The sequence below is a fragment of the Delphinapterus leucas genome, chromosome 18 (assembly GCF_059928025.1).
Source record: "Delphinapterus leucas isolate spDelLeu-1000000601 "Yukka" chromosome 18, BTC_Dleu_Yukka2, whole genome shotgun sequence".
In the NCBI taxonomy this organism is placed as follows: domain Eukaryota; kingdom Metazoa; phylum Chordata; class Mammalia; order Artiodactyla; family Monodontidae; genus Delphinapterus; species Delphinapterus leucas.
Genome location: NC_143146.1, coordinates 54,703,191 through 54,728,318, shown reverse-complemented (window position 1 = coordinate 54,728,318; position 25,128 = coordinate 54,703,191). Strand labels below are relative to the sequence as shown.

Genomic DNA, 25,128 nt, shown 5'->3' with positions numbered 1-25,128 from the left:
GAAAAATTTGGTAGTGCTGAAACCTATTTCAGTTACATTAAAATGAATCAGCATTAATAAATAAATTAATAAATACAGAACATCTGTACTGCTTCAGGTGTTCAGAGGTGCCTTTTTTTTTTTTTCTATGAATAGCATGTTCTCAAGATAAGAATTGAGAAAAGCTGAAAAAGTAGCTTACCTTTAAGGTTGTGAAAAGCCAGTTTTCGAAGCTTTTTTTGCTTTGCTCTCTAAGCTCTCCCATCTTGGATTATCTGACAATACTCACACTTCCTCACTCTGCAATATACTGTATCTGACACAGGCCAACGCAGGTCAAACTACTCTGGTCAGTTCTAAAGCTACTCTTCACTTTTAGTAGAACTATATGAGATGGAAAGAGTATTCCTAGGCAGGTTTATGTTGATTTGAATACTTTTGAAAGCAGGCTTCTCCTCAACCATAATTAAATATGCCCCTTTGTTTGGTCTCCTGGAGCAACGCACCGTTCACTATAGTAGTAAACTAAGTGAGAGAAGGGCTCCTGAAAAGACCCGTGGGGATGGAGAGCCTGTAGGGCCATTCTCAGTCAGGTCAATGTTAGGGAAGAACACATGGAAGTGGAGATCTGAAAACTGATCCCCTTCAGACTGCCATGCTCTGTCCCCTTGGAAAGTCCTTGTGTACCCTAATTTAAAGACTCTTAATGTAAAGGAGCCATAATCAATAATTGTACAGTGTGAGAAATGCTATTACAGAAGGATGAGCCAGATACTGTGCAGAAGGACAGGAATGGAGTGATCAATTCTTGAGTGAGGTGGAGATGGTGCAAAAGGGAAAGTTAGGGTAGATTCAGTGGGGAGATGAAGATATCTGAGGAGTACTTGTGTGAAGGAAAAGTGTGAGAGATGTGGAAGGGCTTCTAGGTCAGGGAATAAAGCATCAGTTCCTGAGATAAGAATACAAGAAGTAGAGCTGGTTGGACAACACACACAGAGAATATAGAGTTTCTCATGTTAAATTTGAGGTGCCTCTGGAATACCAAAGTAAAGTGTCCAACAGGCTACTGAGAGGTATTGAACTTGGAAGAGAGATCTGAGCCAAAGTAGACATATAAGACTTTAATTGTACAGAGGTCAGATGTGGGCTATGGGTATGGGTTAGATGACTAGTCAAGTGTAGCATGGTAACAGCGGATGGCCAAGAACATAAGCATTTGAGGCAGGGAGGGCAAATGTCTAACCCCTATGAATGTCTTTTTCCTCTTTGCCTACAAATGGCTAATTGATCACTGCCCTGTTTCTTAATGAGTCCAGTTTCCATTGTGATTTCTTCTTTGGGTTTTTTGGAAGCCTGTTTCTTGATTTCCAAATGTTTAGAGATTTGCCAGTTATCTTTTTGGTGCTAAGTTCTAGTTGAATTCCATTTTGATCAGAAAGCATACTTTGTATGGTTTTAGTCCTTTGAAATTTATTAAGACTTGCATTATGGTGCAGCTGAAGATCTAGTTTGATGAATGTTTCATGTACATTTAAAAAGAATATGCATTCTGCCATTGTTGGGTGTAGTGTTCTATAAAGGTCATTTAGGTTAAGTGGTTAATAAGGTTTTCAGATCTTTAATTCTACACTTGGTCTTAGCCAAAAGGCCAAGAACTGATTGTTTTTATTTCTATATCCTTCTTTTTTTTTTCTGCTCTTCCATCACTTACTGAGAGAGATATAGTAAAATATGCAGATATGATTTTGAATTTTTCTCTTCCTCCTTTCAGTTCTGTCAGTTTTTGCTTCATGTTTATTCCCCAGCTCCCTTTTGCCAGTCACCACCTTAGGTTTGCTGTGTTCCCCCACAAAGGGTCACAGCTCCTTTCAGGAGTTATTCTAAATACACTCACTCTCTCTCCTTGCTCTCCCCTGGCCCCTTCAGGCTTGGGTCAGTGGTGGTAATGGCTTTCTGTTATTGCTAGTCCCAGGGTACTGCACCGTCCTTGCTGGTTTTCCCAAACTCTGCCCATACCTTCATAAATGGTTCCTTTATTATTCTTTCCTTAGTTATTCATTTTGAATGGACTACCAGTTTCTTGCTGGGCCCCTGATTGATAATGGATATATTTAGGAAAAGCATTTCAGTTAGTAGGAAAATCCAGTGCAAAAGCCTGAAATGAATATATGTCTGACATGCTCAAGGAGTAGCAAAGAGACCCACGTGGCTGGAGTAGAATAAGTGAGGAGGACACCAGTAGGAGATGAGCTCAGAAGGGAAATGGGGTGCCAGATCAGAAATAGCCTTTTAGGCCACTGTAAAGATGGGGGTTGAGCAGAGGACTGGCATTACTTGATTCCTATTTTCTTATGATCACTGTGGCTGCTCTGTTGAGAATTAACTGTAGGGTGCCAGGGTTGAGACAGGAGATCTGTAAGGGAGTGAGAGGTAATGCTGTTTAAATGAGAAAATGAATTTAAGTAGTAAACCCCTACCTGGCTTGGGTCAGCATTGTGGTGGTAGAGGATGTAGAGAGATGTGGGCAATACTACATATATATTAATGACAGAGTCACTACAATTTTCTGATGGGGGGTGGGAGAGAAAAGTTAAGAATGGCTGCAAGATTTCTGGTGTGAGAAGCTGAAAGGATTAAGTTGCCATTAGTAGAATTGGGGAATACTGTGGGTGGAACACACACAGATCAGAAGTTCGGTTTTTTTTTTTTTGCTGTACGCGGGCCTCTCATTGTTGTGGCCTCTCTCGTTGCGGAGCACAGGCTCCGGACGCGCAGGCTCAGCGGCCATGGCTCACGGGCCCAGCCGCTCCGCGGCATGTGGGATCTTCCCGGACCGGGGCATGAACCCGTATCCCCTGCATCGGCAGGCAGACTCTCAAACACTGCGCCACCAGGGAAGCCCACAAGTTCAGTTTTGAATATGTCAACTTGAAGCCGACTACTAGGCGCCTCAGAGTCTGTTGGTATCTGTGCTTCGAGTTCTGTGGTCTGGATTAAAGATATAAATTTGGGAGCAAGCAACATATTAGTTGCACTTAAGGGCATAAGGCTAGATGAGCTCATCAAGGAGAGGTTATAGATAGAAAAGAAAAGAGGCTAGAACCGGGCCTCCGCACCCAGTGATCGGAAGTTGAGGAGGATAGGAAGAAAAGGCGAAGAAGACTTGAGTCATAATGAGGTAGGAGGAAAAGAGACGAGGTGAGAGGGCAAGGAGAGAGAGAGAGAGAGAGAGAGAGAGAGAGAGAGAGAGAGAGAGAGGTGGAATCCCTGTGGAGTGAGTCGTGATTGGACGCGGGGCTCTGACTCCACTCCAGATATCACGGTGGTTAACTCTTCCTGCTACCTGTACCCTGGCAGCCAAGCTGTGGCTAATGACATAGGCTTGGCCAGTTCAATGTTCCTGCCCATGACTTCGAGTCATGAGGGAGTTGTGCAAAGGCTGCAGGAACAGTATTATGGCAGTGTCCTTTTTATTAGAAGATATATCTGAAGACTTTAAGGATGAAGAATCATGACTTTTGCATCTTAAGGTAGTGTTTTTCCAACTTTCCTACAGGTTTGAGAAATATCAAAATAAAATGGGGGAAAAAGTTGTCCTCTGACTGTGTTGTCCCACAGTATGGATCTAATGGTGCCTGGGGTGGTATCTCAGTGAGTTTATCCTGGGGTGTGACTTTGACTGTGCTTCCTGTTGCCTTCCCTAACATATTGTGGACTAGTTTCTGAGCCTAGGTCTCTTCATGATGGGTTCACGCTTCCTGTGAGGTATTTCATAGAACCACTGTAACAAAACCCCCAATGTCCTCATACTAACCTAGTTTGAGATGGAGTTTCTGTTACAGTACTTCTGTGAAATAGCTCACAGGAACCATGGGTTACTTAGAGTCAAGATTAAATGAAATAACATAAATAAATATGTCTATAATAGTATTTGCCAAATAGTTGGTACTCAGTAAGTATTAGCTGATGTCTAGACTAATTCAGAGGAAAATACCTTTGATTCACACTCTAAATGTATGTGCATTCTGTATTAGAAATTATACCTGTGTTTTGCACAGTGTTTCTACTTATCTCTTAATTTACCACATACCTGTAATATATTTCTTCATCTATAAAAACTTTTTTTCCATAGATTTACAAATTTCCTCATTTATAAAGTCTCTGTCTCACATATTTGGGGAATGTGTAAAGGACTTAGAAGATAGTAATCATTCAACAAGTGTTGGCTGTTGTTAGTACCATGATTTAAGGCCTTATTCTCCAGGATACCTCACTAGCTCAAAACTGGCAGTGTTGAAAGATGTGTTTTACACAGCTACTTTTTCTAAGTGTTTTTGAGCCCTTTGCAAGTGAAGTTCCAATTGCAGATGGGATCAGTATGTCTATTTTGCTGTTGGAGAGAGCAAAACAGAGATTGTTTGGTTCACTCCTGCACTTTAGAAGATCAACCAGAAATTAATGTTACTTTAAAAACTTAGAACCATGTAGAAGTGACAGAGCTTTTACTCTGTTTTGCTTGTTTCATGTAGGAATTCTTGGCATATATGCCACTGGGGCTTTGCTCTTTTCATGTACCTAGAAATGTTGAATTTGGGAGTTATGTTGCTAGAGAACTTGAAGTTGTATGTAGTAAAAATAAGAACCTATGAAGATGTAAAAAGGTTGCAAATACATGTTAAAGATACCACCTTATGGGTGCTTTGGACGATCTTAAACAAAAGTGCATCCTTCTGTATTGTTGACTTTATCAGTATTGCTATTAATGAGAAAATAAAGCTGGTTATTATATTTTATAGTATTTCACCTTTTTTGCTAAAATAGCATTTAAAAGGTGAATTTCACCGACACTTCTTCTTTATATATATAACTTATACTATGGATACTAATTGTACAGCACAGTGCCTGACATAGACAGGTGTTTCTATGGATGCCCAACACAGACAGATCTGTGGTACACACATCCCTCTCTGTAGGTCAGGAGAATCACTGTTGCAAAAGCCGTAGTGTGTTGTTTTCTTGTCTCTTGTAATGGTTGTGTTTCTGTATTCTCTTTTTAGGTGATACAGTTAATATTGGAGATGTATCTTACAAGTTGAAAACGCCTAAGAGCCCGGAACTTGTGCCACAGAACTACTGTAAGAACTAATCATTTATTTTATGAATTTATCACTTTGTATCACTTCATCCATGAATATTTCAGTAAAATATTTATTTTTCCATATACTGCTGTTTCTGTTTCAACTGAAATAAAATTTATACTTAATAAAATGCACAGATCTTAAGTATTCCTTTTGATTAATTTTGACAATTTTATAAATGTGTATAACCACCAAGACTGCTTTCATCACCTCTGAATGTTCTCTTGTGCCCCTTCCCTGCTCTCCTGCTCTCCTGCTCTGGAAGCCACTGTTCTATTTTCTACCATGGTAGATTAGTTTTGCTAATCTAATTTGTTCTTCAGCTTTCTATAAATAGAATCATATAGTATAGTTTTTTTTGTGTGTGTGTATTTAGTTTCTTTCCACGGATAATAATTTTGAGGTTCATCCATATTCCTGTACCAATCAGCTTGCTTTTAACTGTTGAGTAATATTCCATTGTATAAATATACCATAATTTATTTGTTCTTTTGTTGATGGACAGTTGGATGGTTTCCATTCTTGGACTTTTATGAAAAAGGTACTGTGAACATTCCTGTAGAGGTCTTGTAGTCATAAGTTTTCACTTATCTTAAATAAAAACTTATCTTAAATAAATAACCAGAAGTTGATGTGTCGTAGGGTGGATGCCTGTTTAACTTTACTAAACACTGCCAAAAAGTTCTCCAAAGTAGTTGTACTATTTTACCCTTTGACCAACAGCAGTATTCCACATCCTTGCCAACCTTGCCATCCTTGGTATTTCTAGTCTTTTAGATTTTACTCATTCTACAAGGTGTGAAATGGTAACTCATCTTGGTTTTTGTTTTATAACAGCTCTATTGAAATACAATTCATATACCATAAAATTCACCTTTTTAAAGTGTACAACTCAGTGGTTTTTAGCATATTCACGGAGTTGTGCAACCATGCCACTATCTAACTTTAGACCATTTTTCATCAAGTCAAAAAGAAACCTCACACTCATTAACAGGCACTCCCGGTTTCCTCCTCCTCCTCTTCCCCCTGCTGCCCCTCTAGCCTTTGGCAATCATTAATATACTTTCTGTTTCTTTGGATTTGCCTATTCTTAACATTTCATATAAATGGGATCATATAATATGTGGCCTTTGTGTTTGGCTTATTTTACTTATAATGTTTTCAAGTTTCATTCATGTTGTAGCATGTATCAGTGCTTCATTCCTTTTTATGGCTAAGTAGTGTTCAGTTGTATGGATATACCACTTTTTGTTTATTCATTCATCAGTTTTGGGATATTATGAATAATACTGCTATAAATGTTCATATACAAGTTTTTATACAGACATATGTTTTCAGTTTTCTTGGATATGTGCCTAGGAGTAGAATTGCTAGGTTATATGGTAACTCTGTTTAACATTTCCAGGAATTATCAAACTGTTTTCCAAAGAGGTTGTACCATTTTACATTCCCACAAGCAATGTATGAGGGTTCCAGTTTCTTGATATCTTCAACACTTATTATTGTCTGTCCTTTTTATTGTAGCCATCTTCATGGGTATAAAGTGCTCTCTCATTATTGTTTTGATTTGAATTTCTCTAATGACTCACAATCACTTCTTTGCTCAAAATCATGTCAATTCTTTTCTCAAAATTCCTTAAAGGAATCTAATACCTTAGGAACAAAGGTCAATCCTTACCTTTCATGATCTAGTCTCAGCCTCATCTCCTGTCTCTGTACTTCCCCTGTTCTATGTTCCAGTCATTGGGCACAATATAAAATAATTTTTTGTTCACGCTTCAGATTCTTTCAGTAGACAATGCGCTCCTTGAGGGAGAATATCTCACTTTCATCCAATACAAATTTCCATTGACTCTACCTCCTAAATGGCTCTGCGATCTGTCCTCTCCACTCTGTCCCACTTTTCTTTTACTGTATTTTTTTTGAGGGTTTTTTTTGTTGGCTTTTTTTTTTTTTTTTTTTTGGCCATGCCACGCGCATGCAGGATCTTAGTTCCCTGACCAGGAATCGAACCCATGCCCCCTGCAGTGGAAGTGCAGCGTCTTAACCACTGGACCGCCAGGGAAGTCCCCTGAGTTATTTTCTTAGTGGTAACTCTAGGGGTTATAATTAACAGTTTAACTTAAAACAAACTTGTTCATATTAACACTAACTTAATTTCAATAGTATATAAAAACTTTGTTCCAGTATAGCTCTGTTCCCTTCTACTTTCTTTGTACTATTATTGTCATACAAATTATAGCTTTATATATTAAAAATCTAGTGACACAATTTTATAATTATCATTTTATGAAATTGTATTTTAAATCAGATAGAAGAAAAGAGTTACAAAAATATGTTTATATTATTTTTACATTTACATATATTTTTTACATATATTTTTTACATTTACTTATATTCCAGTTACCTTTACTGGAATGCTATTGTGTGGATTTGAGTTACTGTCTAGTGTGCTTTTATTTCGGCCTGAAAGAAGGACACTCTTTAGTATTTTTTATAGGGCAGATCTGCTAGAGATGAATTCTCAGTTTTTATTTGTCTGGAAATTTCTTAATTTCACCTTTATTGTTTGAACAATTCTTGGTTGACATTTTTTTCTTTTCTGCACTTTGAATATGTCATCTTACTGCCTCTGGCCTCCATAGTTTCTGATGAGAAGTAAGTTATTAATTTTACTAAGGATCCCCTCTACATGATGAATCACCTTTCTTTCTGCTATCAAGATATTTTCTCCTTGTCTTTGTCTTTTGATAATTTGACTATGACGTGTCTGAATGTGGTCTCTATGAGTTTTCCTACCTGATGTTTGTTGAGCTATATATACTATACTTTCATTTACATCACATACCCTTTGTACTATTGTCAACATATATTTTAATTCCATATATGCTAAAACACTATGATATTTACTGTCATTTTTGCTAAAGCAGTGACATTTATAGTTATTTTTGCTTTAAGCAATAATAGAATTTTAAATAAAATAAATATATAGATATAAAATGAAGATAGTTTTAGAAGCTTTTAATATTTATCCATATTTTAATGCTTTATACTGCTTTTTATTCCTTTCTGCAGATTCAGGCATACATCATCTGAAAGCATTTCCCTTTAGCAAGAAGAGTTTCTTTTAAGCATTTCTTTTAGTATGTTTGCTAGATATGCATTCTCTCATCTGTTGTCTGTCTTAAATTGTGTTTATTTTGCTTTCATTTTCAAAGCATTATTTTTGTTATTGTTGGATATGGAATGCCATTTTTTTTTCTTTTAGTACTTTAAAGACATCATTTTATTGTCTTATGGTTTCTATTGTTTCTAATAAAAAGCCAGCTATAATTTTTGTTTTTTGCCTGTTTGTAACTTGTCTGTTTTCTGTATCTGCATTTAAGATTCTTTTATTATTTTTTATTTTTCACCAGAAGTTTGGCTTGATGTACCAAGGTACGGTTTACTTTGAATTTATCTTTGTTGTGTTTCTCTAAGCTTCTTGAATCTATGGGTTAATAACCGTCATCAGTTTTGTCATCAACTTCTTGTCCATAACTAAGTTAACTGATCCTCTCTTCTGTTTCGTATGTTCAGTCTTAGTCCCATCTGATGATTCATTCATTTTGGTTAATATATTTCATTTCTACCATGTCCATTTGGTTTTCCTTTTTTTTTTCTAATTTTTTGGCCACGCTGCCCCGCATGCAGAACCTTAGTTCCTCCACTGGGGATGGAACCCATGCCCACTGCAGTGAAAGCATGGAGTCTTAACTACCGGGCTGCCAGGGAAGTCCCTAGTTTTCCTTTTTATTTTTCATCTCTCATGCTTGAATACGTGAATGGGAAAGAGTTGGTGGTAGGTGCAGATTTTCTCTGTTGCTGGGACTTCTCATCATGCCAGCCCATGTATGGCCGTTATAGGTTTGTTAAAAGTTCAGCTTGTTTACCCTGACACATCTATGGCAGATTCTTCCTCCTCTTGCCATTCTACCAGGGATGAAAGTTAGCTGTGGGTCTCTTCTCTCCTTGAAAGGGCTCATTACTTTCTATAATCTAGTTCATTTAGATTTCTTTGTATCCTTAGCTGTATGATGGATTTTTAAAAACTGTGATTTTTGTAGATTAACGGGTTTGTCCTGGTTGTTATGTTGGAAGTGAAATTCTCTTGCAATTCTCACCATCCTAACTAGAAGTGGGAGTCAGGAATATTTATTTTTGATGTTCATTATTTAATGGTCATGCCTAATCGTATTATTTTAATAGACAGGTTTTCTTTTCTAGGGGTGAGACTAATGGCTTAATTCTTTAACAAGTTGTTATACTTGTCTAGAGAAAAATTAACAAAATAGATCTATAACATCTTACATGGCATAGGTATGTGATAATTGAAAAAAAAAACCCACTCATTTTTCCTGATTTCTGGGTCTTTTCTCATTATGAATGTAGCTAACTTTTTATAATAAACTTCAGATGTGAAGAATAATATCTGCTCTTGATAGACAATAAGAAAAGTGCTATATAGTTTGAGTTCTGTAGGGAAACAACTACTTGGTGGGGGGAAATTATGTTTAAAATTTTGACTGTACTACTTTCTAGATGTATGAATTTCTTTCCTTCCTTCCTTCCTCCCTCCCTCCGTCCCTCCCTTTCTTTCTCCCTTTCTTCCTCCCTCCCTCCTTCTTTCTTTCTTCCTTCCTCCCTCCCTTCCTTCCTTCCTTCCTCTCTCTCTCTTCCTCCCTTCTTCCCTTCTCTCCTTCCCTCCTTCCTTCCTTCTTTCTTTCTTTTCAGATGTGTCAATTTCCGTAGTTATATGACTGTTCTGAGTCTCCTTGACTATATGGGGATGATCATTTTAACCTCACTGATACATTGTAAGGATTAAATCAAATAGCATATGTGAAATATATACGATAATGCCTGGCACAAGGTGCTGAATACATATGAGTTCCTGATACAACCATTTCCCCAGTCTCCTGATTCTTGTTCCTTTTCATCTTCCATTATCCCATGCCTGTGACACTATTGAGTATGGGGATTACTAAAGGCTGCTGTGATTCTGCTTAAGAGATATGCTAAAAACAGTCATCTTCATTCAGTCTTATCCCTAAAAAATGAATCTGGAATATATTTCAGCTAGATTTAATTTTGAATTTGCCCTCAGTTAGGTTGTTTGCAGATCACCAATGTTGGTAGGCTCTTCAAATACACTTCAGTTTAAAAAGATCAAACTTAACATATTTACAGTGTGGAAAGAATGTTGGCCTTTTCAGTCTCACCTAGACCTGAAGCATGGTCATTGCCTGATAGCTATCAACAAGGGATAGCACCATCCATCCCTTCTTTTAACAACTAAGATGCCATAGTCTCTTGTCTGGGGTCTGCTGAAGTACTTTGTCATAATCACAGATACTTACTCATTTTGAGGACCTTCTTATTCAGTGAGAGAATTAACAAGACTGTACTAGCTTCAAGAATTCAAGGGATCCTAGGAATAATATCAATTTAAAAACTTACAAGCATGTGCTTTGAATGACTGTATTCTCATACTTTGCAAATGACTGAGGAACAACATAGTGGCTGGCTCAGACCAAGTCCCAGAGTGTAAAAGGTATCTGTTCCTAAATATAGCAAAACTCCCATAAATTGTCACGAAAAACCCCCAGGAAAACAAAGAAAAGCCCTCAACATTTTGTGGTTTACATGCTTTCAATTTTTATGATTGTTTGCATGCATCTCTTATGTAATCCAAAGTTTTCATTTCTTTTGTGTTTCATTATTAGTAGCTTACCCTTTGAAATATATCAGAAGAGAGTTTATACTGAAATCAGTTGGATGGTTTGTGCCTGCTTTCCATTCATCATTGTTCCTACCATATATCAAGAGGATGATAGCATGTTTTACCCAACAGTAAATTGTTATATTGCCTCTGCTAGTCTTTCTTACGAGCAACTGTGCCATTTGTAAGAAAAAGACTGTTGGGCGTTGGTTAACTTGAAATAGAAAAAGTGGCCAAGCTAATTCAACCAAAATCTCACATATTCACATAAGTATTATGTGTTGGTTGCTACACATTGATTAGACAGATATATTGTATTGCATAATATAACATGTTTTTATGCATCTATTTACTGTATTATGTTCAAATACAGTTCTTTGAATGTTTTCTCCCTCTCTCAGGGACTATTACCAGAATGGGAAAATTACAGTCCTTTGGCTTCATTCTTGGTATTACATGACTGATTAGAGATTATGGGTTTTGGCCATGAGAGAACTTTGGTGGATTTTTTCTCGCTAAGAGTTATTTTTAAAAATATGTTAAAATATTTTGGAAATGGTGTTTTGTTGAAGTTTGATACCCTATTACTTTCCTTCCTGTATTTATGCTTCATTTTAGCTTTTTGCCTCTTGGATATTTAATATTTTGAAATGAAACATAAAATGATAGACTTTTGTTAAGGAAAGGAACTTTAGCAATTATTATCCTCTCTGGAACTCATTTTATAGCTGGGAAAGTAGGATCACAAGAAAGAGGTCAGAAGACTAATTAATTAGTGGCAAAACCCAGATTTCCTGACTTCTGTTTGATTTTTCTTTTATAGTCTGCCACAGTATCTCTGGTGGCTTTCTTTAGAATAAGTCCTGCGATGTTAGAAAACTCTTTTGGAATTTAAAAGTGTGAAGGATTATTGAAAAATATTGAAATAGTTGACACATGGCAGTTTTATTTTATCTCTATCTTAATTAAAGTTATTATTTAGAGCATTGAACATCACTATTGTATTTTACTAATGAAGAAATAAAAGTCACAGTGTTGAACTATGATCCCTGATATTCATATTTAGCATCTATTTAATGGAATGGTAGAAATCCTGCTAACTGGCAGAAGCTATAGACTAGAGGTATTCTTAAGTGGAAGTCTAAAATTCAACTAAAAACCACACAAAAGCAGTATTATCTCATCAAAGTAAAATTTAATTCACTGACCATTTGATTGAGATAATGAATGCTTATATTTTGTAGTCAGTTGTCAGCTTCTCATTTGAACTGTTTCTGTCTTCACAGCATTGGGCACAGCAGGACATCTTTTTAGCTCTAGTATCTAGCCCAGTGCCTGGCATATAATAGACATAAGAGTTGGACTGTTCTTTAGTTTTTTTATTATCTAGGTCTTGTTACCTCCTGCCTTGACCATTATAACTTCCACTTATCATCTTAGTCCCTAGTCTCTTACCTGCAAGTATTGAAGTGGATAATTGAAGCTTTTTTGCCTTTTTGTATGAAAACCAAACCTCAAGGCTTAGTTGAAATTGGCAGCTGTTGAAAAGGGGTTCCTTCATGTTTTTGTGCTTGAAGTTAAACGATATTGTATCAAAGCTGGTATTTCTTCCAAGGCTTGACTTATGAAGTGGTGCTCCAAGGTAGCAAGTTTTCAAGAGATGACTTTAAACCTGACCTCAGAATTATATTTCTGCTTCCTTACATAATCTTCTTGTTGCAGTCAGTGAACCAATTATATGTGAGGTCATTTAAGGTTTATTGGACACACTGAACTCTTAGGGCCCATTAAAGATTTACTGCAAGAATTACAGCATTGTGCTCTTAAAATGGCGAGTTTGGGCATAATTAACAGGATGAGAGTTTTTTTAGGGGGGAAAGAACCTTTGTCTTTAGTTTGTAAATGATTTTAAGAGGTTTGAGAAATTCATCAATGTTATAAATGACAGAATAGCATGGAAAAGCTATGTCATTTTTGTGTCAGGGTAGATAATGTGGAACAATCATTGCAGCTACTTGTCAGTTTTAATAAATTAGTGACAGAGGTTACACAAAAGGCCTCCAGGGAGGTGTTACCTCAGATTCCCTTACTTAATCGTCAGGGCTTGAAAAACAATCTGAGAAGCAAAGCCTCCAATCCTTAAGACTTGCCTTATTTTTACTAGTGTCCTAATTGCCTCTCATTACATGAGACTTTACTTTTGAAGAGGATTTCATTTGCGATTTCTTTAGATATATTTTTAAGCATGGAGTCCTCCAAAGGAAGAGTCCCACCAACTTTTAAAGCTCCTGAACATGCCTTGAAGTTTCCTCTGGGGTCTCTATAGCAGTGTTTATTCAGTGCCTAGTTTTTCTTTAATTTTCTTTCTCCCAGGTACCGTACTGAAGATGACTTAAAGTTCATTGATGTGTTTTATTGCTTTTTATTTTCTAGTTAATGACTGTTGTTGCTTTCTGCGACTTTCATTGCAGGTGTACAGTTTTTGAGCCAGGTAGCAGGCTTCTTTGTATTTACCTGGCAGTTTAACCACCATTAATGACATCGTTTAAATGAATTCAAGTACTGAACCCCTAACTTAAAAAATCACATTTTCAATGCATATATAACATATATGATAGGCAGAGGTTTAATACCCTTTATATACAAATATAGCATATAAATTGATGAGAAACATCATATCCAGTAGAAAATAGGCAAAGGGTTTAAATAGGCATACCACAGGACAGGAAATCCAGATGGCCAATATGTGCATATGTACATATGTTCTAACCCTGCTTAGTAGGTAGAAAGATGCAAATTATACAATAAGATAGCAATATTCATACATCATCTGGGCCGAAATTAAAAGGTATTATGATGTCCAGTACCTACAAGGTCGCAGGGAAATGGCATTTCGTACATTGCTGTGGAAGTGTGAGTTCATTTGACTTCTTTGGAAAGTAATATGGTAATAGCTATTAAAATAAAATACCTTCTGGATGTAGCAGTTTCTTTATTAGGTTCTGTCCATTAAGGGAAAAATCAGCACATAAAAAAGATATTTGTACACAATATATATTGAAGCATTTTGTTGTTTTTGATAGTGACAAAAACTAGAAGCAATCTGAGTGTGTCAGTAGAGGAATAGTTGAATAACTTATTTTACAGATATATTATGGAAACTTCTGCAGCTGTTAAAAAAGAATAAATTAGATTTGTATCTGTGGACCTAGAGGGTGTCCATATGATGTTGTTAAGCAAAAATGGAAGACTGCAGAGTAGTATATAAAGTATGATACAATTTTTGTTTTTGTTTTAAAAAACAAACAAACTTGGAACACCCTTTGCAGGTGTATTATATGTCTCCCTGTACACAGAGAAAAGTGTGGAAGGCCGAGCTCCAGGCTCTTTGACTTCTTTCTGGGGCATTGGGTTAGGAGTGGGGTTGGAAATGAAAGGGATCATTTAATTTTTCGGATTTTTTTCTTTGCTATAGTAAGTATATATTAGACTGTAACTTTAAAAAAGCTATTAAACTCCCATGTTTGAAGTGAAACTTTATTAAATTAGAGAATACATCCATTATAACTGCTTTTTCTGTGAACTGACTTATACAAATAAATAGTTAATGCTTTGTGTTTAAAGAATTTGACAGGATCTAAAAATTCTTGCTTCTTCTGAGATGTGTTCATAACTGAACGTCATTCCTTGATCTCATTTTATGTTTTTGATTATTATTGTCTTGTCATGAATATGACTAGCTACATTAAGATCAACAAAGTTGTCTTTTGTAAATTATCACAATTTAGCAATAGTTTATGGATAAGCATTTTAAGAGGCTGAATTGCAAATTGAATTTGGGGTATTAAATTGTGATCTATTGATTAGTCAAAATATTCTAATATATGTCACCCATCAAATTGCTACTTTCTCTGTGTATCACAATTATTTTCTACTTCCAGTACGGCTATGATTACTTTGCAATATGGTTTTTCAAAAGAAATATAACTGTTCCTATCACAAAAACAAAACATCAATACAAAAACTTGGGAAACACTGAAACAAAGGATAAAATGCAAATCATTTGTAAGCCTAATTATAAGCACTGTTAACATTTTAATTCTAATTTTTTAAAAAATAGTGTTACTAAGTGTAATTTACATACAACAAATTGTACATATTTAATGTACGACTCCATAAATTTTGACATATGTATGTAACCATGAAACATCACTAAAATCAAGATAATAATCAAATAAACTCATCACTCTGAAAAGTTTACTTGTGCCCCTTTATAATGCCCCCTCCTCCCTTTTCTGGGAATCACTGATCTACTTTGTAGATTTATTTGGATTTTCTAGAATTTTATGTAAATGTAATAATACAACATGTGTTCTATTTTTGTCTAGCTTTTATATTCATGACCTAATGGCCTCCCAAAGACCCCACCTGCGAATACAATCATATTGGCAGTTAGGATTTCAACATATGAATTTTGGAGGAACACAAACATTCAGTGCATAACTGTGGTGGACTGAATGATGTCTTTGTCATATTTTGGTATTCGGGTAACACCGATCTCATAGAATGAATTGGGAAGTATTTCCTCCTCTTCCTGTGTTTCCCTATGCAAATACAAGAAAATTTGCATAAATACTCTTATTCTAACACCTCTACACAAAAAATGGTATATGTATATGCTCTGATTTATTTAATGTATATTGAAGTATTTTTCCAATTTTAAGAAAAACTGAATACCTTTTCTATGCTCAGCTGTACTGGCCATTGTTATACTTCTCATTTAATTTTGATTACAGCTATCTGTATTATATCAGTCCCATCAGCCCACTTTTATAGATGAGTGGCTTATATAAGCTAAGGCTTTATATATATGCATTTTTTTCCCTTTGACACCTTCAAAGGATCTTATTGTACTTATCTTTGTCTTCTTGGCGCTAAGCATATAGAAGATCCTGAATAAATGTAACTGTGTGAATGATTTAATCTCTTAGTTCAGTTAGCGCATGTGGTGAATAATGAGGACTTTGATTCTAAGCATATTGTATTATGTCCCTTGTTCCCCTGTTTTTCCCCTTGATGTCCATCATATCCTAGTAGAGAGTGATACACGGTAGATAGGTCAGTTTAGTAAATGAGCGTGCACTTGCAGTGAGATTAGTTGTGATTCTTTTGAAATCTCTCTTGAGATGGTAATGCATGCAGGGAGTGTGATGAGCCTGGGTTCAGATTCTTTCTGAGCAATCTTATAGGATGACTCTGGTGAATAAAATGTAATGTCTTGGGAAAGCACCTCACACAGGCTGTACTAGTTAGGTAGGTTCCTTTCTCCCTTATTTTTTCCGGGTGGTCTCTAGGTGCAGGAGGTAATTTGAGTAAACCCAGAAGCTCATTCATGACCACTGAATCCATACCTTGCAGCCTGCTGTCCAGGGTGCACACCAGGTAGAGGACTGTGCAGGTGAGGATGGGCTTTTAATATCCTTCCACACCTAGTTCTCACTGTCTGAGGGACTGGACAAGGTGCTTTACCTATAATCCTCACAATAACTGTACTCAGTAAGTATTATTACTGCTCTTTTGAAAGTAAGAAAACTTAGGCCTGGGAGATTCAGAATACTTGTCCAAGGACACTGATAAAGGACAGGATGAGAAATCACAACTAGGTCTGTTTGGCTTCAGAGGCTTTTTCTTTCCATTGTATTATGTTGCCCCTTGGGATACTAAGAAAACGTCACTAGTTTATTTATTTATTTATTTATTTTAACGTCTTTATTAGAGTATAATTGCTTTACAATATTGTGTTAGTTTTTGCTATATAACAAAGTGAATCAGCTATATGCATATATATATCCCCATATCACGCCCTCTTGGGTCTCCCTCCCACCCTCCTTATTCCACACCTCTAGGTAGTCACAAAGCACCGAGCTGATCTCCCTGTGCTATGCAGCTGCTTCCCACTAGCTATCTGTTTTACATTTGGTAGTGTATATATGTCAATGTTACTCTCTCACTTCATCCCAGCTTACCCTTCCCCCTCCCCGTGTCCTCAGGTCCATTCTCTACGTCTGTGTTTTTATTCCTGTCCTGCCCCTAGGTTCTTCAGAACCATTTTTTTGGTTTTTTTTTAGATTCCATATATATGTGTTAGCATACGGTATTTGTTTTTCTCTTTCTGACTTACTTCACTCTGTATGACAGATTCTAGGTCCATCCATGTCACTACAAATAACTCAATTTCGTTTCTTTTTATGGCTGAGTAATATTCCATTGTATATATGTGCCACATCTTCTTTATCCATTCATCTGTCGATGGACACTTAGGTTGCTTCCATGTCCTGGCTGTTGTAAATAGTGCTGCAATGAACATTGTGGCACATGACTCGTTTTGAGTTATGGTTTTCTCAGGTTATATGCCCAGTAGTGGGATTGCTGGGTCATACGGTAGTTCTATTTTTAGTTTTTTAAGGAACATCCATACTGTTCTCCATACTGACTGTATCAATTTACATTCCCACCAACATTGCAAGATGATTTCCCTTTCTCTACACCCTCTCCGGCATTTATTGTTTCCACATTTTTTGATGATGGCCATTCTGACCAGTGTGAGATGATACTTCACTGTAGTTTTGAATTGCATTTTTCTAACGATTAGTGATGTTGAGCATCTTTTCATGTGTTTGTTGGCAATCTGTATATCTTCTTTGGACAGATGTCTATTTAGTCTTCTGCCCATTTTGGATTGGGTTGTTTGTTTTTTTGATACTGAGCTGCATGAGCTGCTTGTATATTTTGGAGATTAATCCTTTGTCAGTTGCTTCATTTGCAAATATTTTCTCCCATTCTGAGGGTTGTCTTTTTGTCTTGTTTATGGTTCCCTTTGCTGTGCAAAAGCTTTTCAGTTTCATTAGGTCCCATTTTGTTTATTTTTGTTTTTATTTCCATTTCTCTGGGAGGTGGGTCAAAAAGGATCTTGCTGTGATTTATGTCATAGAGCGTTCTGCCTATGTTTTCCTCTAAGAGTTTGATAGTTTCTGGCCTTACATTTAGGTCTTTAATCCATTTTGAGCTTATTTTTGTGTATGGTGTTAGGGAGTGTTCTAATTTCATTCTTTTAAATGTAGCTGTCCAGTTTTCCCAGCAGCACTTATTGAAGAGGCTGTCTTTTCTCCATTGTATATTCTTGCCTCCTTTATCAAAGATAAGGTGACCATATGTGTGTGGGTTTATCTCTGGGCTTCCTATCCTGTTCCATTGACCTCTATTTCTGTTTCTTGTGTCAGTACCATACTGTCTTGATTACTCTAGCTTTGTAGTATAGTCTGAAGTCTGGGAGCCTGATTCCTCCAGCTCCGTTTTTCTTTCTCAAGATTGCTTTGGCTATTCGGGGTCTTTTGTGTTTCCATACAAAGTGTGCAATTTTTTGTTCTAGTTCTGTGAAAAATGCCATTGGTAGTTTGATAGGAATTGCATTGAATCTGTAGATTGCTTTGGGTAGTATGGTCATTTTCACAGTGTTGATTCTTCCAATCCAATAACATGGTATATCTCTCCATCTGTTTGTATCATCTTTAAATTCTTTCATCAGTGTCTTACAGTTTTCTGCATACAGGTCTTTTGTCTCATTAGGTAGGTTTATTCTTAGGTATTTTATTCTTTTTGTTGCAGTGGTAAATGGGAATGTTTCCTTAAATTCTCTTTCAGATTTTTCAACATTAGTGCGTAGGAATGCAAGAGATTTCTGTGCATTAATTTTTTGTCCTGCTACTTTACCAAATTCATTGATTAGCTCTAGTAGTTTTCTGGTAGCATCTTTAGGATTCTCTATGTATAAAAACATGTCATCTGTAAACAGTGACAGCTTTACTTCTTCTTTTACAATTTGGATTCCTTTTATTTCCTTATTTCTTCTCTGATTGCTGTGGCTAAAACTTCCAAAACTATGTTGAAAAATAGTGGTGAGAGTGGGCAACCTTGTCTTGTTCCTTCATCTTAGAAGAAATGGTTTCAGTTTTTCACCATTGAGGACGATGTTGGGTGTGGGTTTGTCATATATGGCCTTTATTATGTTGAGTTAGGTTCCCTGTATGCCTACTTTCTGGAGCGTTTTTATCATAAATGGGTGTTGAATTTTGTCAAAAGCTTTTTCTGCATGTGTTGAGATTATCATATGGTTTTTATCCTTCAATTTGTTAATATGGTGTATCACATTGATTGATTTGCATATATTGAAGAATCCTTGCATTCCTGGAATAAACCCCACTTGATCATGGTGTATGATCCTTTTAATGTGCTGTTGGATTTTGTTTGCTAGTATTTTGTTGAGGATTTTTACTTCTATGTTCATCGGAGTTATTGGCTTGTAGTTTTCTTTTTTTTGTGACATCTTTGTCTGGTTTTGGAATCAGGGTGATGGTGGCCTCGTAGAATGAGTTTGGGAGTGTTCCTCCCTCTGCTATATTTTGGAAGAGTTTGAGTAGGATAGGTATTAGCTCTTCTCTAAATGTTTGATAGATTCGGCTGTGAAGCCATCTGGTCCTGGGCTTTTGTTTGTTGGAAGATTTTAAATCACAGTCTCAATTTCAGTGCTTGTGATTGGTCTTTTTATATTGTCTCTTCCCGGTTCAGACTTGGGAGGTTGTGCATTTCTAAGAATTTGTCCATTTCTTCTGTATTGTCCATTTTATTGGCATATAGTTGCTTGTAGTAATCTCTCATGATCCTTTGTATTTCTGCTGTGTCAGTTTTTACTTCATCGTTTTCATTTCTAATTCTGTCGTTTTGATTTGAGTCTTCTCCCTTTTTTTCTTGATGAGTCTGGCTAGTGGTTTATCAATTTTGTTTATCTTCTCAAAGAACCAGCTTTTAGTTTTATTTATCTTTGCTATCATTTCCTTCCTTTTGTTTTCATTTATTTCTGATCTGATCTTTATGATTTCTTTCCTTCTGCTAACTTTGGGGTTTTTTTGTTCTTTCTCTTAATTGCTTTAGGTGTAAGGTGAGGTTGTTTATTTGAGATTTTTCTTGTTTCTTGAGGTAGGATGCTATTGCTGTAAACTTCCCTCTTAGAACTGCTTCTGCTGCATCCCATAAGTTTTGGGTCATCATGTTTTCATTGTCATTTGTTTCTAGGTATTTTTTGATTTCCTCTTTGATATCTTCAGTGATCTCTTGGTTAATTAGTAGTGTATTTTTTAGCCTCCATGTGTTTGTACTTTTTACAGTTTTATTCCTGTAATTGATGTCTAGTCTCATAGCATTGTGGTCGGAAAAGATACTTGATACAATTTCAATTTTCTTAAATTTACCAGGCTTGATTTGTGACCCACAATATGGTCTATCCTGGAGAATGTTCCATGAGCACTTGAGAAGAAAGTGTATTCTGTTGTTTTTGGATGGAATGTCCTATAAGTATCAATTAAGTCCATCTTGTTTATTGTATCATTTAAAGCTTGTGTTTCCTTATTTATTTTTATTTTGGATGATCTGTCCATTGGTGAAAGTGGGGTGTTAAAGTCTCCTACCATGATTGTGTTACTGTCGATTTCCTCTTTCATGGCTGTTAGTATTTGCCTTATGTATTGAGGTGCTCCTATTTTGGGTGCATAAATATTTACAATTGTTATATCTTTTTCTTGGATTGGTCACTTGATCATTATGTAGTGTCCTTTCTGTCTCTTCTAATAGTCTTTATTTTAGTCTATTTTGTCTGATATGAGAATTGCTACTCCAGCTTTCTTTTGATTTCTATTTGCATGGAATATCTTTTTTCTATCCCCTCACTTTCAGTCTGTATGTGTCCCTAGGTCTGAAGTGGGTCTCTTGTAGACAACATATATACAGGTCTTGTTTTTGTATCCATTCAGCCATTCTGTGTCTTTTGGTTGGAGCATTTAATCCATTTACATATAAGGTAGTTATTGATATGTATGTTCCTATTACCATTTTCTTAATTGTTTTGGATTTGTTATTTTAGGTCTTTTCTCTTGTGTTTCCTGCCTAGAGAAGTTCCTTTAGCGTTTGTTGTAAAGCTGGTTTGGTGGTGCTGAATTCTCTTAGCTTTTGCTCGTCTGTAAATGTTTTAATTTCTCCATCGAATCTGAATGAGATTTTTGCTGGGTAGAGTAATTTGGTTGTAGGTTTTTCCCTTTCATCACTTTAAATATGTCCTGCCACTCCCTTCTGGCTTGCAGTGTTTCTGCTGAAAAATCAGCTGTTAACCTTATGGGGATTCCCGTGTATGTTATTTGGTGCTTTTCCCTTGCTGCTTTTAATGTTTTCTTTTCGTATTTAATTTTTGATAGTTTGATTAATATGTGTCTTGGCATGTTTCTCTTTGGGTTTATCCTGTATGGTACTCTCTGTGCTTTCTGGACTTGATTGACTATTTCCTTTCCCATGTTAGGGAAGTTTAGGAGTATAATCTCTTTAAATATTTTCTCAGATCCTTTCTTTTTCTTTCTTTTTTTTTTTTTTGCCGTATGCGGGCCTCTCACTGTTGTGGCCTCTCCCGTTGCGGAGCACAGGCTCCGGACACGCAGGCTCACTGACCATGGCTCACGGGCCCAGCCTCTCCGCGGCATGTGGGATCTTCCCGGACCAGGGCATGAACCTGTGTCCCCTGCATCGGCAGGCAGACTCTCAACCACCACGCCACCCGGGAAGCCCTCAGATCCTTTCTTTTTCTCTTCTTCTTCTGGCACCCCTATAATTCACATGTTGTTGCGTTTCATGTTGTCCCAGAGGTCTCTGAGACTGTCCTCAATTCTTCTCATTCTTTTTTCTTTATTCTGTTCCCTGGTGGTTATTTTCACCATTTTATCTTCCAGCTCACTTATCCATTCTTCTGACTCAGTTATTCTGCTATTGATTCCTACTAGAGTAATTGCGTAATTGTTCAGTGTTCAGTAATTGTGTTGTTCATCACTGTTCGTTTGCTTTTTAGTTTTCTAGATCCTTGTTAAATGTTTCTTGTATTTTCTCCATTTTGTTTCGTAGATTTTGGATCAGTTTTACTGTCATTACTCTGAATTCTTTTTCAGGTAGATTGCCTATTTTGGCTTCATTTATTTCGTCTTGTAGGTTTTTAACATTTTTTTGTCGTTTCTTTTTGTTTTTGTTTTTGGTGGGTGGTTCTGTATTCCTGTCCTACTGGTTGTTTGCCCTGAGACGTCCAGCAGTGGGGTTTGCAGGCAGTTGGATAGAGCCGTGTCTTGGTGCTGAGGACCTCTGGGAGCCCTCCCTCCAATTGATATACCCTGGGGTCTGAGGTCCTCTGGTAGTCCAGTGGTATGGACTCAGAACTCCCACCACAGTAGCTTGGAGCCGACCTCCCGCAGGGAACCAAGACCCTGCAAACTTTGTGGCATGGTAAAAAAAAAAAAAAAAAGAGAGAAACAAAGAAAGAAAAAAAGGAGCAGTACAATATCAAGAATAAAAAACTAAATAAAGTTAGAAAGATAAAAAATATATTAGGAAAAATGAAATATAATTGAAACAACTGCAAAAAGGTAAAATAAAACCATAACATAAAAAAGAGAGAAAAAAAGGGATGGGGGGAATAAGCAAAAGGAGAGAACAATAACAAAGTATAAAGAATAACATAAGATTAGAAAAATAAAAGATTTATTAGGAAAAATAAAAATATAAAAGAATCAACAACAATGAATCAACAAGGTAAAAGAGAAACCGAATCTAAAAGAGGAAAAAAAAAAAAAAGTCTTGCTATGGGGGCAGAACTTAGGCAAGGGTGGAACTAAGGGAGGGATGGGGTTTAAGGTGGGGTGGGATCTAGGCAGGTGCCTTTTGAGCATAGGGCAGGGCATGGGCGGGGCCTAGGTGGGGGTGACGTTCTAGCGTGGGGTGGGGCGTCAGCTTAGGACCTGCGGGGAAGGGGAGAGGCCGCAAGTTGAATGGGGCAACTCTGGAGTGTGGCATTCCGGAGTTTGGAGGTAAGGCTCTGGGTGAGTGTGTGTGGGTGGGACTTAGGCCCAGTGCCTTGGAGGGGGTCTCAGAGGGGGTCTCCGAGTGTAGAGGTGGGGCCCTGGGGGGGGGTGTAGGGGCGGGGCTTGGGCTTTACGCGGCAGGAGGGAGGCTCCGAGGGCAGAGGATTAGGCCTATGAGCCCAACAGGCTCCCCGGTACCTAAGTGGACAGGGAAAGCGCTGGCCCCCTTCCCTTCCATTCCTTAACGTCTGTCCCCCACTTTCTCCCCCAGGGTCTCCCCTGTTGCTTCTGGACACCCATCTGTGGGTGAGTCCAGCTGGGTGTAAGAACTTCTCGCCTTCCCCAGCCACCCTTCAGGGGTGCCAGTCCCAGAGGTCTAGACTTTACTTTTCCTCCCCCTTCCCTTCCTCCCACTCCCTCAGAACCCACGTGGCTGGAGGGGGCCTAGCTGGGCAGAGGATCAGGCCTGGGATCTCAGCAGGTTCCTGGGGGTCTACATGGGCAGAGGAAACCTGGCCACGGTCCCTTTTGATCCTCTGCCCTCCCAGTGGTTCCCCAATTTCCCCCTTTGGGCATTGGATTCCTTTTCCTCCCGCAGCTGCCCCTCAGGGATGCCAGTCCTGTCCAGCCTCCACTTCTCCCCCTTCATTCCCCCCATGCCCCATGTCATACACAGTTGCTGGGGGCTTCCTCCTGTCCCCTTAGGTGTCCATGGTCCCCCACCAGTGCCTGATAGGTGCCCTAGTTGTGAAGAGATGCAAATTCCGCCTCCTCCTAGTACGCCATCTTGACTCTGCACCCCCGTCACTCCTTTTTGAAGAATTTATTAAAGCTGAATTTGAGCTCTGCATAATTTTCTGAAATTTTAATCTTTACATATATGACAAATTTGAGTCTGTGGAGGGAGAACACTATAATTTACATTCCTTTAATATAATTATTTTAAAGCCCTTGAATATGCCTGGCCAAAAAAATAGTACCTATTTTTTTGAAACAAGTATTGGCTAGGAATTGAATAAGGAATTTCACCTAACTTGAATCCGATATTTTATTTTTACGAAGAGAAGGAAATCCTAGAATATAGGATAGGATATATGATATAGGATATCATATAGATATAGGATATATGATATAGGATATCATATAGATATAGGATATGATATAGGATAGGATATAGGCTAGCCAAACCCAACATAGCCAAACCCAACATCACAGGCAAGCTCTCTGGTATTACTCTGACATCGGTTTATCATTACGTGGACTCTTGAAAGGTAGCATCAAAACCACAATGAGGTATCACCTCGCACCCGTCAGAATGGCCTTCATCAAAAAATCTATAAACAATTAATACTGGAGAGGTTATGGAGGAAAGGGGACCCTCTTGCACTGTTGGTGGGAATGTAAATTGACACAGCCACTGTGGAGAGCTGTATGGAGGTTCCTTAAAAAACTAAAAATAGAATTACCATATGATCCAGCAATCCCACTACTGGGCATATACCCTGAGAAAACTGTAATTCAAAAGGACATGTGTACCCCAATGTTCATTGCAGCACTATTTACAATAGCCAGGACATGGAAACAACCTGAGTGTCCAACGACAGATGAATGGGTAAAGATGATGTGGTCCATATATACAATGGAATATTACTCAGCCATAAAAAGGAATGAAATTGGGTGTTTTGTAGAGATGTGGTTGGACCTAGAGCCTGTCATATAGAGTGAAGTGAGCCAGAAAGAGAAAAACAAATATTGTATATTAATGCATATATGTGGAATCTAGAAAAATGGTACAGATGAATCTATTTGCAGGGCAGGAATAGAGACGTAGACATAGAGAACGGACATGTGGACACAGCAGAGGAAGGGGAGGGTGGGACAAACTGGGAGATCAGGATTGACGTATATACACTACCATGCATAACATAGATAGCTAGTGTGAACATTATAAAACACAGGAAGCTCAGCTCGGTGCTCTGTGACAACCTAGATGGGTGGGATGGGGGGCATCGGAGGGAGGTCCAAGAGGGAGGGGATATAGGTATACATATAGCTGATTCACTTCATTGTACAGCAGAAACTAACACAACATTTAAAGCAATTATACTCCAATTAAAAAAAAAAAAAGATAGCATCTTGTGCCTGGAAACATTGAGTTCGGGAATTTCTCTCGTGCACTGGGCTGTGTTTATATTAGGTTATGCACGGCAGTTTGCCAGTTTGTTTTGCAGATGTTTGTAATGTACAGTCTTACATCTTGTTTCTATTTCTGGAACACTTTTAAGTATGACTCATGTTTTCTTGAGGT

General features: G+C 37.5%; 1 protein-coding gene across 3 annotated transcripts in view; it reads left to right on the top strand.

The window, feature by feature from the left end:
• Nucleotides 1–25,128, top strand: part of VWA8 (von Willebrand factor A domain containing 8) — a 364,128-nt gene that overhangs the window by 13,333 nt on the left and 325,667 nt on the right. For all 3 annotated transcript variants that reach the window (XR_016388682.1, XM_022574923.2, XM_022574922.2), the window contains exon 2: nt 5,037–5,114. Coding sequence is in view for 2 of the 3 variants with exons in the window: in XM_022574923.2 (XP_022430631.1) it covers nt 5,037–5,114 (78 nt within the window). In the remaining variant the exon portion in view is untranslated. The remainder of the gene's footprint in view (nt 1–5,036; nt 5,115–25,128) is intronic.